Genomic DNA, 15,938 nt, shown 5'->3' on the forward strand with positions numbered 1-15,938 from the left:
GCTGGTGGTGTGAAAGTGCTTAACAGTCTCCCTCCAGCATTCTCATCAAGGCCATTGCAGGGGAGAAGAATGTGCCTCAGTTAGAGCATAGAAATTCTGAGCCGAATGGCTGCACCAGGCCAGACGCCTCAGAAGTAGTGTGGGGGTGGGGCTGTGAGCGAGGCAGCCTGAGTGACACAGAATCCCACTCTCTTCTCCTCACACCACATGATGTACAGTCATGGGACAGCCCTTGCTGCAGGACCCTTCATCAAATCACATGCATGGGGACAATTTCATTACCAGCCAGATTAGACTCACTGCCTTGGATGGGCCTAATTGATAAATATGATTTACCCCCCATGGGTAATAAATAAGTCTACTCATCACAGAAATTATAAAAAGGGATCAGAGGGGCAGACGTGGTAGACATGCTTACAGCAGTATCACCCAGTGATAGTACCATACAGACAGTGAGGTAATGGACCATAGAAGGCCTATGAAAGATACTGCCTTATATCTAATTATAGGGAAAACAAAGCTCACATTTATCACTGGGTATAAAATCAATTAAATGAAGGTCGTGGGTTAGTTTTTAATATCTACCATATTTGCAATGGCTTTTGTTTCAGATCAACAGTCATATCAACAGTCATATCATCATTGGTGCTATCATTTTTAAATGATACATAGTCAGGCACCAGTCTAGGCTAAACTGAATCAGGATTAGAGAGAGCACTCTGTTTGGGTTTTAGTAAAGCTCGAGCATTTGATAATCCGGGCAAGCAATACCACGACACTGGCCAGATGCTACAATGCATCATGTCACTGACTATAGGCCTACCTCTACAGAAGATAAACTTTGTTATATTTTGGTACAACTCCTGATTTTTTTGTGGCGTATTATGGGTTTGGCAGCCTATTCAATTGTTTTATTCACATGGCAATTATAGTTATACAAGTAGGCCTATTATTATATTTGTCCCGCAGCATTGTTTGACATGTCAGTGGATAGTTCTACTTTCGCAACGACATTAAAGCTAGTTTCAGTATAATTTAATGATGTAAACGCTTTTACGCGGAACAAGATTTGGTCCCGGACAACCAAACTTGAGCGTTGCTTTAACCTGTGCACACAAACCAGATACAGACCAATCAGAATAACGGCTTCTCGTGTCACATGAAGCGCTATCCAATCATTTACTCTTGCCTACAAGGTGCAGTCCTGTGTTTTAATATAGGGACTCATAATAAAGGGACATTTTTGACACACAATGCAACCACAATATTACTTTATGTAATATTTTCGTCGGTTTATTCGAGGAGTACGTTTTGCTGAATCTTTACGCACAGTCGTAAATTCCTGTAAATTAATCGTAGGCCTATCTCAAGAAAACATCGTTGTGCATCAACGCGCCGCCTCGAAACGTACCTTCTGACCCGTCTCTACGATGAGCAGATCAGATAGCCCGCTGTCAGGAAAACTGTTTTTTTGTTGATGACATCTTCTGCCGCGCTGGAGCGACCTGCAATTTACTAGCATTAGCCTACATGGACATTTGATTTGTCATCCCATTTGGATATTCACAGCATTGGAATAATGGGGAGGCTGTGGTACTGCCTCTTAGTTTTTTTGTTACCCGTGGTGTTTTGTGTAGATTTCCGAGAGGGATCTAGACACTCATCTCGTCCAACACACTCATCTTTTTTCGCGAAGAGTTCCCAACTGGAACAGCACCACATTACAAGAAGATCACTTGGGCACAAAGTTAATAAGAGGAGCATCGATGAAAGAGATGACACCTGTAATGCTCTTCAGGGATACCAGAGCAAGTTAGCCGACAATACTCACAACGTAAGTCACTATAAATTGCTCATGCACCTGTGAAAATGTCACACATAGAGCCCATTTTTTTGTCTATTGTTGTCCTCTAGGCCTTGCTTAATTGCTTTTTCCAAAGGCAACGATACTGTACAAGTGCATAGGAAAATGAGCTCAAATGTGTTTCCTCTTTCAAAAACAGACACAGCTTGAAATGCCTAATAATGCCTTATAATAGCCTAAATATAGCATACAATTCACTATTGAAGAGCCAAAACGTTTGTTCATATTTTACACAAGTCAGTGTAAGAAATAAGGAGTTGTTATTGACACTCTCTCTTTGGGGGTAGCACAATCCCACACGCAGTTCATGGCTTAAGGGCGACTCAGATGGTTCAAACTCACTGCACTGGATAAACTTGTGTAACAACATACAGAACAGGCCTCCTGTCACGGGGTTGAGAATTGATCTAGAGCTTTCAGCCAGCAGCTAAGTCTGGCTGTCCTCTTGCCTATTTTCCCACTATTGCCTTCACTGAATTCTGGAAAATACTTTGGTCTCCACGTTGTCATTGTCCAATGTGCAGTGAAAATACATGTCAGATCATTCTTTATTAAAAATACTATTTTTTCTGATCTTCTGCGTGTGGTTTCAAGTGGTCTGAGCATATTCTGCCAGTCATTCCTTATGCAGTGTGTGTATGGTAGTGTGGGACAAATTAGAGCAGACCTGCTTTAGGAGATTAGAGGATTTAAGTGTTTTATTCAGGGTAACAGATGCAGTGAGTGTACAGAGAAATTGAAAGTATTTTGGTCATGTCACGTTTTGGGTAAGAAACACAGAGTGAATGAAATACTCCTCAAGCACATGCATGCCTTAGGAGATCATTAAAAAGCTATATTGTGTGGAATGCAAATATTCTTTCTACCAAGATGCTCGCTGGAGTGGAGTAGGCTATAGGGACAGAAACTGAAAGCCATAAGGCATGAAACAAACAGAAATAGGGGCCCTTAAGAAGTATGTTGTTTGTATAAACATTCTTTCAGCAAGATTTTCACACACACACAAGAAAAACTCAGATTAAAATGTATTTGAAAGGAAGACATGAATGTAGTGTGTTGCCATAATTTTCAAATGACTGTCTCCATGGAGCTGTTGTAATCAGACTGGTTCATGAAAAAGTAAATAGCTTTTTAAAGCACCTACATGTACTTCCTCATATTGTGTTTAGACAAAGGTCTCCATCTAATGTTTTGAAGTATATCTTAGCTCAGTGCTACATTAAAGACATAAATGGAATAGCTTAATTGTTTTGTTGACTTCCTGGGAAGGATATTAAAAAACATTTCATAAAGGATATCATAAACCATATTTGAAACTTGAAGTTGAGAGGTAGTTTAGTTAATGTGAAGTTAAACATTCCCTTCAAATTCTCTTTTCAGTCTAAAACAACAATGACCATAGCCCACAGCCATTACTCGGCAAGGGGTTCATTTTTTGTACTTCGAACATTGATTTTAGCAGTGCCTCAAATGAAAGGTATATTTTTCAATCTGTTGTCTGGTAAATGACGAAATGTATGAACACTAAAAATAGCATAGCATATTATGATAATTTAATAAAAAGTCATACAGCACAAATCAGGAAGACAGGGAGCTTTGTATGTTTTAGTTTTATAAAAGACATTCTTTTTATTATACAAAATTAGATGTTTCAGACACAGTCACAGATGCAGACCCTTCTGCAAAATTTGCAGAAGTTCATTTTTGATCATGTGGCAAATACTGATTGGGGGGCAACATCCGCTAGCATTTCCTGTACAAGTGTGAAATTGAGTTTCAATATTTCTCAAGCATGCATAAAAAATGGTTTTATATCCATACTATGTATTAATACTTTTGTTTGCATTTTCTGTAGTATTCTTTCAACGATCTGAGTGGCTCTGTGTCCCTTGCTTGGGTTGGCGATGGAACTGGGGTAAGTTCTCACTCTGTGGTTCACCCTTTCCTGTTCATTGCAGCTCTGTCTCACCAAGACACACCTGCAGCGTCTGTTGCTGTTGCAGTGCACCATGCTATGCTTCCTCAGCTCTGAATTTGACGTGGAGCCTGCTCTGCCAATCTTTAAGAATGTATCAGGTCTGCTGTTGGTGAACAGCCCCTATTTTCCCCTTACATGTGACTGTAATCGGAGCCTTTCCTTACAGGTACGCTGTTCTCAAGTGATCCTACACATTTATTCTGTTTCCTGGACTTAGAGTGGCGCATATATACCGGAATTTGCTAATTGGGCTCTTTGGATGAGAGTCAAGATATTCAGATTTGCAGTGAAACTACAGTGTGGTGTAAAGTTGACTCTCATTCACACCTGCAATCATATTGGCCCCAGTATAGAACAGGTTTGCCAACTCTGTGTCTTGCAGGCCCCCCAATGCTCTTAATGCTCTCTCATGTGAAATTTAGCGCCTATGTGGGTTTTTTTTACCAAATAGTGCCGCAAACAGTGACCTCATAAGACCGGATTGGCTTGATTCGATTGGGAGATCACAAGATCACCAAGATGGTGTTGTTTGGTGCATCTCATTCAAAGGCTGTATTGTGTTGTGAACAGCCTGTGTTAAAAGATAGCCATAAAAAGCGAGTGGATAAATGGAAGACTGCCACACAGTCAGGATAAATCATGGTAGCGATCTATCACTATATGACACTTACTATCAAAAAGGTGTGGCATGATGGGAGATATAGTTTTACTTTTTCTTTGAAAAGTCCTGACTCCATATCCCAGATGCCCTTGTGCTGTTCTGTGGGAGCACCAAGCATAACAACCTTGGCCTAGCAATGACTCTCAAGGCTCCACTTACTGCTAGTGTGCTCTAAGGCAGTCACTTTGTACTGTAGGCTGCTAAGTGGGTGATATTAGGTGCTCATTTGGTTTCTTTGGGTCAAGCACTGTTTTTCCGTTTTGCAGAGGTGAATAACTGCACGACTGATTTTGCCGTGATCATAAATGTGTGCAGTGTGTAACGGTGAGTCCACAGAAGAGGAGATGGCAAGGAGCTGTCAACAGACAAGCCGAGGCAGCTAGCCTAGTGCAGCCTTGGAGAGCTGTGCCAGCAGCCTCAGTTCTGACTGCTGCCGTTTCCTCCTCTGTGAACTCCTACTTGAAAGGGAGCTGGTTTAGTGAAACAAGCAGCTCCACTGAACCGAACAAACTCGGGTGAAGCACTACACTAGGAGCACTAAAACATCTGGACAAACATACTCTACAAGCCAAGCAGCTCCTTCCACTATTTTGCCTGCATGCATGGGTGCCTTTCCTCCCATGTCCTTGAGTACTGCTAATAGAGTACAGTGAATAGAGTACAGTGAATAGGAAAACAACGTTCACCACTCAAGAGCAGCAGACTGAGAGTAGCTGTGAAACAAGATTTTGGTTAGCGTGACCTTTGTCAGGAAGTGCATAAAGATAGACTAGCCCATTTTTAGCATAGTTTATACCACTGTGATTATTCCCAAGAGATGGGCTCTCCCCCCTGCAGAGTGAGTGAGAGGAAGGCACGGGAGCCTTTACCATGAAAAATGTCTGTCTGTGTTCTCAGGGATAACGAAAGGGTTTTGATCTGTGTAGATGAAGGAAGGGAATGTGTTCCCCTTTACAAATGAACAAATATGATGGTTCCACATCTGGATGTTCTGCTTTCAGAAATGATACGAAAAGCTCTCTGTGTGGTTATTCTGCCCTCAGCCTCCAGCTGATTCGATAGGCATTCCGCTTTCTTGATGGCTCTGATCAAACCTTGTGCATTGTCCTTAAGATACTTGAACACTACTTTGTAGGATGGTAGACACACTCTTATTTTCTATTTCTTGTTGGAAGTTAGCAGACTGGCTTTAAGCAGTGGCACTACCATAGAGCTCATCCCTAGGGGCGGCAGACATGATTTCGCCCACAGGCATTGCACCATTGGGAGAAAATTCATAAACCTTCTACTGAGATGACATCATTGTTTCCGGAAGGTTCTGTAATCCTTGTCTGAATGGTGCTGTTTGTCCTCTCCACTATACAGGTTGTCCTGGCTCTGACAACATTTCAGGTTCCATTATTCATGCTGAGGTTTGGTCAGTCCAAACTATACAGAAGGTAAAGAGCGTTTCTATTCTGTCTCATTTTGTGATGAGTGGTTTTATGTTATGCTTATGTCTCAATAATGATACTTTCCACTTGTTTGTTTCAATCTATTTTGGTTTATGGTATTTGGTTCTTCTGTCTGCTCTTATACTAGTGAGAACTATGGGAAATCCTTCCAGGATGTCACAGACCTCATCAACAACACCTTCATTCAAACAGAGTTTGGCATCGCTATAGGCCCTGAAAATTGTGGGAAGGTAAGGATGATGTTGTAGGCACATAAACTGTGGTGTTTTTTTTTTGTTTTGTTTTTAAAAAAAAAAAAAACATTTCAATTAAAATATTTTATATACATATTAATATCAATTCAAATAGTTTGACATCAGTTATGTTGTATTGTTACATTTTCAAACACTACAGGAAGCCATCATAGCAACATTGGTACATTCATAAATGTGTAGTCAAAAGACTTGATTTGTTTATTCAAACTTCATGTAAACCAAGGTCTTCATGTGACCATAAAATGTGGTGTTTTGTGTGAGGCTGAGTTGTCTGTGTCTGTGAATACCTGTTTCATTTTCCCACTGTGTTTGCTCAGGTGATTCTCACTGGGGATGTGTCGGGAACTTCAGGGTCAAGGATTTTCCTTTCGTCAGACTCTGGAAACAGCTTCAGTCATGTTGACCTGCCCTTCCATCCCATGGTGCAGATCATGTACAACCCACATGATCCCAATGTTCTAGTTGTCATGAGCAACAAGGTAGGGCTTCACCCACACCTGCCTAAATAGTGGAATTCCTTCATGCATTTGACTCTAGCATAACAACATCTGAACCCTGTCAGTTATATTTAATGATTGTTATATGGGAGATAATCAGTCACAGTCCTTATCTAAATTATGTTGCTGCACATTTTATTGCTAAGTAGCTGACACGTGCTTAAGTCGTAGACTTTGTGCAGAAAGCAGTGAAGCTGAATGCTAATTTGTAGTTCCTGTGAGTGTGTGTAGGTTTATTAAATCAGTGTGATCTGTCATGCAGGTGGACTAATAACATCATCATGTTTTTCAGCATGACCTGTGGTTGTCAGAAAACTTTGGTTTAAACTGGAGGATGATCCATTCAACGGTCTGCCTCATGAAATGGTAAGATCCAGAAAGGCCGCTGCTGTTGAGCATCACTGCTAATTTCCAGTAGTGATACAAGCATGTCACATGAACCCCAAATCACTCTGTGTCAGCTCTTTACTAGATCAGCCACTGACCAAAATCCTCTTCTGGAGTTTCATTCTATGCTCAGTGGAATGAACCTTAGCAAAATGTTGGAATTGGGTTTGTTCTTGACTGTCAAATAAACCAAATTAAGGCTGGCCCCATTTCTCTATTTATGTTCTGTGCGGGTTGATATGACCGCAGTGTTTTCTCAGGCATAGTTACAGACATAGTGAAACTTGCCCCTTTATAATGCTTGGCGTATCGCACTTCGAACCCTTAGCCTGTGAGAAAATGGGTCAGACAACGCCATAACTAGGGTGGGAGTCCCTGGGCCAAACAGGACAGTTTGCACAGGGTGTGAGTTTCAGTAGGGCAAGGTTGCACCGACACCCATGTGATAAACAGCTCACGTGACACACCGCGCTCAGCACACAGACGCCAGAGTGAGCCGCTGAAAGTTCCTCTTAGGTTAGGGGGAAGTAAATAGTGAGACATTTGTTTTCACTGCGAGAGGCATTTTTGTGGGAGGGGTAACGGAGCACAAAATTCTTCTTGCTGAAATTCTAGAACCACAGGTTGTCACCCAGGCCTAAAATACCCACTTTCGTCCAATTAATGTGTCTTATTGTGTGTGTGTCTGTACTGACATGAGGGTTTTTACAATGATTAAATTACTGCAACGAAGAATGCAGATACTTTGAGATTAAGCAGATTTCTCATATTTGATAGTATAAACCAACATGATGAGAGAGAGACTAAACTCTCAGCTAAACCCAGAGCTATGTAGAATTTGTTATTTATATTTCTGTATATAATCTTTAACACTCGTACATCTTGTTCTTTCTTCTAGGGGGATTGACAAGACCCTGTTCTTTACCACAAATCTCAATGGATCTTGCTGTGAGTGAGATGAATAGTGTAATGAGTTCACATTTGCGTAGTTCTTTCCATGTTGTTAAAATTACTGCAGGTCTCAGAGGAGAAGTGGTGGTTGGCATATTATGCCAGTCCTTGAAAGAGCACAGTATTATTTAAATACAACCAATAATTCTTGTGGTTGCAAGTTGTTTTGCACTCTTGAGATAACTGTCTCTCTCTGTCTCTCCCCTCAGATGAACGAGGAATGCTTGTGCTGAAAAAGACTTCAGATTACGGAAAAACCAGTAAGACCATTGCTGAGAAGATTTACTCTTTTGGAATTGGTGGGCGCTTCCTGTTTGCTTCTGTCATGACTGGAAATGTAAGTTCCGCATGCAGTAGTTGTGCCAGTGCGTGCACTGTGATTTAGTAACCAAGAGTGTCACTTTCACATTTGTCACATATTGTGATTATTATGCCCTAGTGGTTATAGCTGATTGTTTTTTGTGTGCATTAAGTAGTTGTGGGTTCAATTCCCGGCTGCCACTGTTGTGCCCTTGAGCAAGGCACTTTAACCCGAGTTGCTCTGGGAAGACTGGCCCTTGTAATAATTGACACAAGTAATTTACTTTTTGGTTAAAAGCAAAGCCAAATGTATAACTAAACAGAAAACTAAGGACATGTTTTAATAATCACTGTATGTCCCACAGTCACAGACCAACATGCGAATGATCTACGTGTCTGTAGACCAAGGAGAGGTGTGGAATATGGCCCAGCTTCCTGCTGTGGGCCACGAACAGTTCTACTCCATTCTGGCGGCAAACAACGACATGGTCTTCATGCATGTGGATGAACCCGGTGGTCAGTCTTCACTTTCCTTCTTCTTCTGGAACATTCGTTTTGATTCTTCATTTGATCATGCATATCAGAAATAAATCTCTCTCTTTTTTTTCCTCAGACACGGGCTACGGCACCATCTATGTGTCAGATGACCGTGGCACGGTGTACTCCAAATCTCTGGAGCGCCACCTGTACACCACCACAGGGGGCGAGACCGACTTCACCAATGTCACCTCCCTCCGCGGAGTCTTCGTCACCAGCGTTCTGGATGAGGGTAGGACTTCTTATCTTAAGATTGAGGACTAAGGATCTGTTTAAGGAAACTCTCTCAGCCCATTGCCTGTTTGCACTCAAGGATGACTGTCTATCAGATAAACTGACTTGTGCTTGACGTTGTTCTATTAAGTCATTGCAAGCCTGTGCTGTGTCATATTGGTTTGAGTGGTTATATACACAAAATAATCATGTTTATCCTCACTTTTAACTGTTAATGTGTGTATCAGGCCCAAACAGTTTACACTTTATACAGTTCAGCAGATATACAGTATGTTTTGTTTGGTTAAACTTAAACATGACACTGAAACCTGTAACGGCGTATTGTCAGATGCATGTAATGCCAATGTCTTCCTGTATCCTGTAGATGGGTCTGTGCAAAGTGTCATGTCCTTTGACCAGGGAGGAGAGTGGGTTCCCATTCAGAAACCTCTGAACAGTCAGTGTGACTCCACTGCTGCAGACAAGGAGAAGGTAAGGCGCCCCACAGTTCCGCTCCATTCAGAGTGCCACTCTTTAAAAGATAAAGGTTTTACATATTATGGCAATATCATGCTCATATCACACAAGCGTTTTGACCCTGAGCGGTATCTCATCCTGCAGTGCAGTCTACACATCCATGCGTCATACAGCACGTCCATGAAGCTGAATGTCCCAATGCTGCCCCTCTCCGAGCCCAACGCAGTGGGACTCATCCTGGCTCATGGTATGAAACTTCACCAAGCTCAACACCACACTCACTTTTCCTGTTATAGCACTCGGTCAGTTGGCCACTCGTTTTACAAACCTGTTATTCTACTTCGGTAATGTATTAACCCGGTCTTATCAAGAGTTTACCACTTCTTAAACAAATAAAGTGGCACATATTTGAATTCGGCTTATCTTTATGACTCTGTGTGAGTGTGTGTTAGTTCGTCCTGGACGGTTTCATCTCTCCTCACCACTGCTGCCCTCTGTGACTGCTTGCAGGCAGTGTGGGCGATGCCATTTCCGTGATGACACCGGATGTGTACGTGTCGGATGACGGCGGGTACTCGTGGCAGAAGGCGCTGAAAGGCCCCCACCACTACGCCATCTTGGACTCGGGGGGTCTGCTGGTGGCGGTTGAGCACAGTAACGAGCCCATCTCCACCGTCAAGTGAGCACTAGCCCAAAAGTTAACTGTGACAGAAAGATTTCCACAAACAGTCAGCCTCTGACTGAGAACTAGACTGCAGATGGTTGTAATTCATTTGAAGACTACACAAACGTTGTGCAGAATCATTATAGATATAAGAAAGGGACACGCATGAAGCAGGGGAAATAAACAGAGCTGAACACATCAAAGGATTCAAAGGACACCATCCTAAATATAACCACTTCGATTTTCCATGAAAGATATACAAATGTGTCTGTTTATTCTGAAGTCATTATTCTGTGATGTCTGACTTAAGTGACACTCTTATATGAGTGTGTACAGTCAGGGATGTTCAGCTGTTGGGTAAACTTTGTTTGCCTTTGTTTCAATAAATTGTTTGAAATGAGGCAATCACCATTAAATGCTTCTACTTAAATGTCCTACTTTCATGATATAATACCTTGAACTTTTAATATTTTCCATAGATTTCACCCGCCAAGAGCCAGATATCTCTAACTTTTTGTGAGTAGTGTATTTGCATGTGCAGCATCTTAACTCATGTGCATCTGTGTTTTGTCTTCTGCAGGTTCTCTACTGATGAAGGTCAATGCTGGCATGTGTACAACTTCACCACTGACCCAGTTTACTTCACTGGCTTGGCGTCGGAGCCTGGAGCGCGCTCCATGAATGTCAGCATCTGGGGATACCGGGACTCCTTCCTCAGTCAGTACTGGGTCTCCATCACCATCGACTTCAGGGAGCTTCTGACACGGGACTGTACGTTAGCACTGCTTGAAGTCAAGATAATGACAAATCTTTCCATCAACTGTGCACATATGTCTATATAAATTAAGCTTTAATGTTAAATTATATACTGTTTATTTGTAGTTTAAATGATATAAAGAACAGGTGTTATCTTTATATTACTGCTTAGTTTTATTTGTATTATTGGTAATGGTTGCTTTACAGAAGTCTGACTCCTTTTTTGCTTTATCATCCAGGTCAGGATAATGACTATGTGCAGTGGCTGGCTCACTCTGATGACATCAGCGATCCCAATGACGGATGCATGCTGGGGTACAAGGAGAAGTTCCTGAGGCTACGTAAAGACTCGGTGTGCTGGAATGGAAGGGACTACACTGTCAACAAAGAGCACACGCCCTGCCCCTGTACTCTGGATGACTTCCTCTGGTAAGCCCCTTACGCAAACCCACCACCACCCTCACACTGACCTGGAAGGTCACCCTGCCCTCATCCTTGGCTAAAATTGTCAATCATTTGTTTGAGGATTTGAATTTTCGCTGCCACTGAATTTGGTGATTTGAGTCTCATTTGATTATGTATTTTGGCAACATTTTCATCCATGTTACCTCTGTTATCAGTATGTTCATGTGGAATGTCTCTTTCATAGTGACTTTGGCTACTACCGTGCAGAAAATAGCTCGGAGTGCGTGGAGCAACCTGACCTCAAAGGCCATGTACTGGAGTTCTGTCTTCATGGCAAAAAAGAACAGCTGCAGACCAGTGGGTAAGACTTCCTCTTCTTCACCTTGATGTCTACAAAACCACAGCTATTGGATCTTCATCTTCTTTATCTTCAGGAAATGAGTGGGAGTAGACTTTCTGGTCAAATCCGATGAAAATCACACTTGCGTTGGCCTCAGATTTCCGTGCGTCAGAACATTGCGGGCACGTCAGAAAGGGTAGTTTAGTGTGCTCAAATAAGGTAAAATCTTAAGTAGGAAATTAAATTTGAGGTCAAGTACCGTAACTCGTATGGTTTCATGATCACCACTGGTGGAACAAGAGTGAGAGTAGATAGCCGATAGAGTAGAGGACTGATTGCTGTATCTTTGTCAGAGAGGAGCCACATCCTTCTATAGCACATATTTGGAATATGGGTCCCATTCATCCTTCCGTATTTGTACTGGTTAATCATTCACTCCAAATGCTTGATGACCTCTATTTTATGACCTCCCTCGTATTTTGTCTCCAGCTACCGGAAAATTCCAGGTGATAAGTGTGAGGGGGGAAAACAGCCGGAGCGAAGGGAAATTGACCTGAGCAAGAACTGTGTCAGTAACCTCATAGACCCCGAGCTGCTGGTGAGTCTAACCCTCAAGCATTTGATTGGTGTGGAAGCACATGGAGCCAATCAAATGAATGAATCTCACTCTCAATGTGTGAGAGTTGGCAACAATTTCACATTGTAAAAGTTAAGTGTTATCTGTATTGATCTCATTGTCTGTATGGTCTAAATTGTCCTTTTCCCAGGGACCACAGATGTAAATTAGCCATATAGCTAACTCTGATGCAGGACTTGTAGTGTACATGCCCCCTGACAAAATAAGTTCAAGTTCAATGTTTATTGTCATGTACTCATAAAAAGCATTTATAAGTAATAACATAAATGAATAAATAAAAAATGGACAAAAAACAAAAATCAAATAATGGACTTTGTTAAGAGATTTGTGTCTGTCTCCCTCACTTTATCCCCCGACAGAAGGACATCCACCCCTCCAGCTCTGCTCCCATCATCGCCACTGTTATTGTCATTCTGGTGATCAGCATTGCAGCCGGAGTTCTCTTTGTGAAGAAATATGTCTGTGGAGGAAGGTGAGTCTGCTGCACCTGATCATAAAGTCACCTCATGAGCTATGTGAAACATGCAGACACCTTAGACCCTCAAAAAGTCTTTAAAGTTTAGAGGTTGCAGACATTTTTGAGTATGCAAGTGAGCGTCCCTTCTGTGTTCATAATGAAATTGCTTATCTATTTACTTGATATAAGTACAAAATAAAAGTAATTATTTCATGATGTTTACGTAAGGTCCCATCAATCAAAGTTGTCTTGGTCAGTACATGTTAGGGATGTTAATGCCATGAGTTTTGACAACAGGACTTACTTTGTTCTCCACAGGTTCCTGGTACACAGGTACTCTGTCCTGCAACACAATGCAGAGGTCAATGGTATTGAGGGTGTAGACGAGCCATTGGACACCAGTGTAGCAGCACCTGCCAAGATTGAGTTCCATGATGACTCCGATGAGGTAAGACTCCTGAACATGAACACATTTAACCTCACTCTCTTTAGAGCTGTGATAAAAGACCAACTGTGCTGTATCTGTCACAGTGTTGATCAAAAGCATTAAACATACATTTAACAGGTCTATAATTTGTGTCTAAATGACCCTGTATCAATCACTATGCATTTGCTTGCCTTTTGTAATAGCTTGTCAATCATTCACCATTGTTATTATGTGTTCAGGACCTTCTGGAATGAGGAGATCTTTGCAGCAGGAATCTGAGAGACGTTTGGTGTCTCATCTCATCACAGTGCAAGGCTCCTCTCTCCTCTTCAAGCACACTGTAATTTCCTGCAGATCTAGCCTTCATCCACCTCCATCACCCACTTCCTGCTTTGGTGCTGATGGATAAGATGCCTCCATTTGCACAGCACTCAACAAGACGGTATCTATGTGAACCTTGTAGTGACAGGTGTAGTAACTGTAGGCTGCGCAACAGGAGCATATTTCAGTGGTAAGCGCTCAGCGTGCAAAGTCTTACCTGTCTTTTCTTTATGATCACTTTTTGAACAGCAGTTGTAAAAACATCAATTTGGCATGGGAAGTCGTTTGGTCTGACAAATTGTTAGCTTCTTTAAAAATTGGTAGGTACTATTGCAGATTCATATCTTTTTACAAAAATGTATGTTCGGGTACAGATAAACGAATTTGTTAAAGGCAGTCTTTCTTTTTACCTTCTTGTCAACCTCAAAAGTAATTTCTAGGGGTCGTTACATACATATTTACATTTACTTCCGTGTAATCCACCAATAATATGGAAAAATGCTGGAAATGTAATATTTTTTCCTCCTGTGAATTGATTTGAATATTTTTAGAGATTTCTTTATTTTGGTTTAATATTTATTTTGGATTAACATCTGGGAACTTCCAACTTCTTACCTAACTACTTACATAGAATAAGTGTTTAGACAGCCATATTTCTAATGTAATAAGCAATACAGTGCTTAGATACAGTGTATCAGCAAAGCAAGCTTACCAAGCTGGATTTGGTCAGTTATCGTCAAAAGACATAACTGGGAATAATTTGATACTGTGTGTGGCTGCACAAGTGTATGTAAGGCCCCATAAGGAGAGTATTTTCAAAGGGTACGGGCTAGAATTTAGGCACTGGATTGGGCCTCATTTTGTAAAATGCTATCTTGGATTCTATTAGAGAGAATACATGTGAAGGAAACATATGTAAAGGAATGTAATGCATTGATATTTAATTGATAGGCTGTGTTTATATTCATAAAGAAGTGTGAAATCTTTTGTAGAGGGCATCATTGTTTTAAATTCTAACAAAACATTGTCATTAACAGCAATTTTGCACCATAATGGTTGATCAGGCAGCACAATAGCTATACATGTTTGTTAAGTCAGCCATTTCTCATATTTTTTTTTTTTTTTTTCCCCACTTTCTTTCCATTAACAAAATGGCAGAAAGTGCATGTACACATTTTGATGTATCTTTGTATCTTTGGACGTTCCTTCTACATTTTGAGATATAGTTTAGTACATCTTGTCCCCCAATTGAACTAAATGTTTGAAGTCTTCCTTACAATTCCTTCCCATGCCTAGTAAAAATTTTTCATTGTTTGAAATGGAATCAAACACATGAATGGTAATTTAGGCTAATGATTAATGTAACTTAGATACTCCCGTAGACAATTTCCCTGTCAGGTTTTATTAGTGTATGTAAAGACCTCCAGTGCAAAAAAAGCTCTGTCTCCACTGCACAGGTTTATACTGCAGATCATATACATTTTCCCGACAAGGGAATGCCCACTGCAAGTATGTACACACTACTGTCTGGATGTGTTCAAACAAGTGCCTAACATGGAGGTATAGTTTGTGCCTTCAAAAGTGGTGTAAAGCTCATGTTAAATAATTGATTATGGGTATCAGGTCTTCCTGCCCATCCCTTGTATTCAGTTTCCAATGGAACTTATTTTGTCTTGTTTGTCACACATACTGTAGAGGGCTTTGCCTTTAAAGCAAAGACCAGTACCTCATATGGTCTGCCTCACTGAGTTTCTTTGTAAATAATGGCCAACCCAAAGTCATACGACTACTGCAATTTTAAACAGTTACCTGAGAACTGGGCTTGGCTTTGTAAACCCAAGAAGCAATGGTCATGTCATCAAAGATGGCTTCTCGTCTGCCATTTTGAAAGCAATATTGTCTGACTGCCATTTACCCAATTTATAACAGTGGCAGCCTAGAGATCTGATAAGACGATCATAAGCTAATCGAGTTGTAGCTCCATGGTTTCCTAGTGACAAACCGGTTTATGTCCCCTTATTTGCACAATAGGTCCGGTTGAAATGATTGCTGTTGGTGTGTTGAGCTAAAGGGTACACATACAAGATGATTCTGAGGTGTGGTGGTTGTCATGCGGTTTGAATCAATGTACATAGCATTAAATGTGACAGCTCTGTAAATATCCAGCTGCTCCAACTTTGTATCAGCTGCTCTTGTTCTGTATATTGGAAAGAATTTGCTTTGGTTGAAGAACAAAAATAAATAATGTGTCCCTTTTGTGCTGATTTTAATTTTGCTTGTGTGTCTCAAAATAATGTATGTCTTGACCTTTTTCAAAACAAACGAGTATAATTGTAGTCACATGGAAGTGTTAATTAT

At 41.1% G+C, this 15,938-nt stretch overlaps 1 protein-coding gene across 1 annotated transcript; it reads left to right on the forward strand.

Moving 5' to 3' along the window:
• Positions 1-1,226: 1,226 nt before the first annotated feature.
• On the forward strand, positions 1,227-15,836 carry sort1b (sortilin 1b). Its single transcript, XM_062540450.1, has 20 exons — positions 1,227-1,834; positions 3,720-3,779; positions 5,869-5,942; positions 6,085-6,187; positions 6,529-6,690; positions 7,001-7,074; positions 7,994-8,043; positions 8,256-8,383; positions 8,712-8,862; positions 8,960-9,115; positions 9,482-9,588; positions 9,718-9,820; positions 10,084-10,252; positions 10,818-11,008; positions 11,233-11,422; positions 11,643-11,759; positions 12,228-12,336; positions 12,735-12,847; positions 13,151-13,280; positions 13,499-15,836. The coding sequence occupies exons 1-20, from the start codon at positions 1,580-1,582 to the stop codon at positions 13,511-13,513; spliced, it is 2,457 nt and encodes an 818-aa protein (XP_062396434.1). The 5' UTR covers positions 1,227-1,579; the 3' UTR covers positions 13,514-15,836.
• The last annotated feature ends 102 nt before the right edge of the window (positions 15,837-15,938 follow it).

Source organism: Sardina pilchardus, chromosome 7 (genome assembly GCF_963854185.1).
Source record: "Sardina pilchardus chromosome 7, fSarPil1.1, whole genome shotgun sequence".
Taxonomy (NCBI): domain Eukaryota; kingdom Metazoa; phylum Chordata; class Actinopteri; order Clupeiformes; family Clupeidae; genus Sardina; species Sardina pilchardus.

What these genes read in the sequence shown, in the direction of transcription:
- sort1b (XM_062540450.1), top strand. Translation starts at nt 1,580, where the DNA reads ATGGGGAGGCTGTGGTACTGCCTCTTAGTTTTTTTGTTACCCGTGGTG. An exon ending in CAGTCCAAACTATACAGAAG is followed by an intron (nt 5,943 to 6,084) that starts GTAAAGAGCGTT and finishes CTCTTATACTAG; the next exon opens with TGAGAACTATGGGAAATCCT. An exon ending in CACCAGCGTTCTGGATGAGG is followed by an intron (nt 9,116 to 9,481) that starts GTAGGACTTCTT and finishes TGTATCCTGTAG; the next exon opens with ATGGGTCTGTGCAAAGTGTC.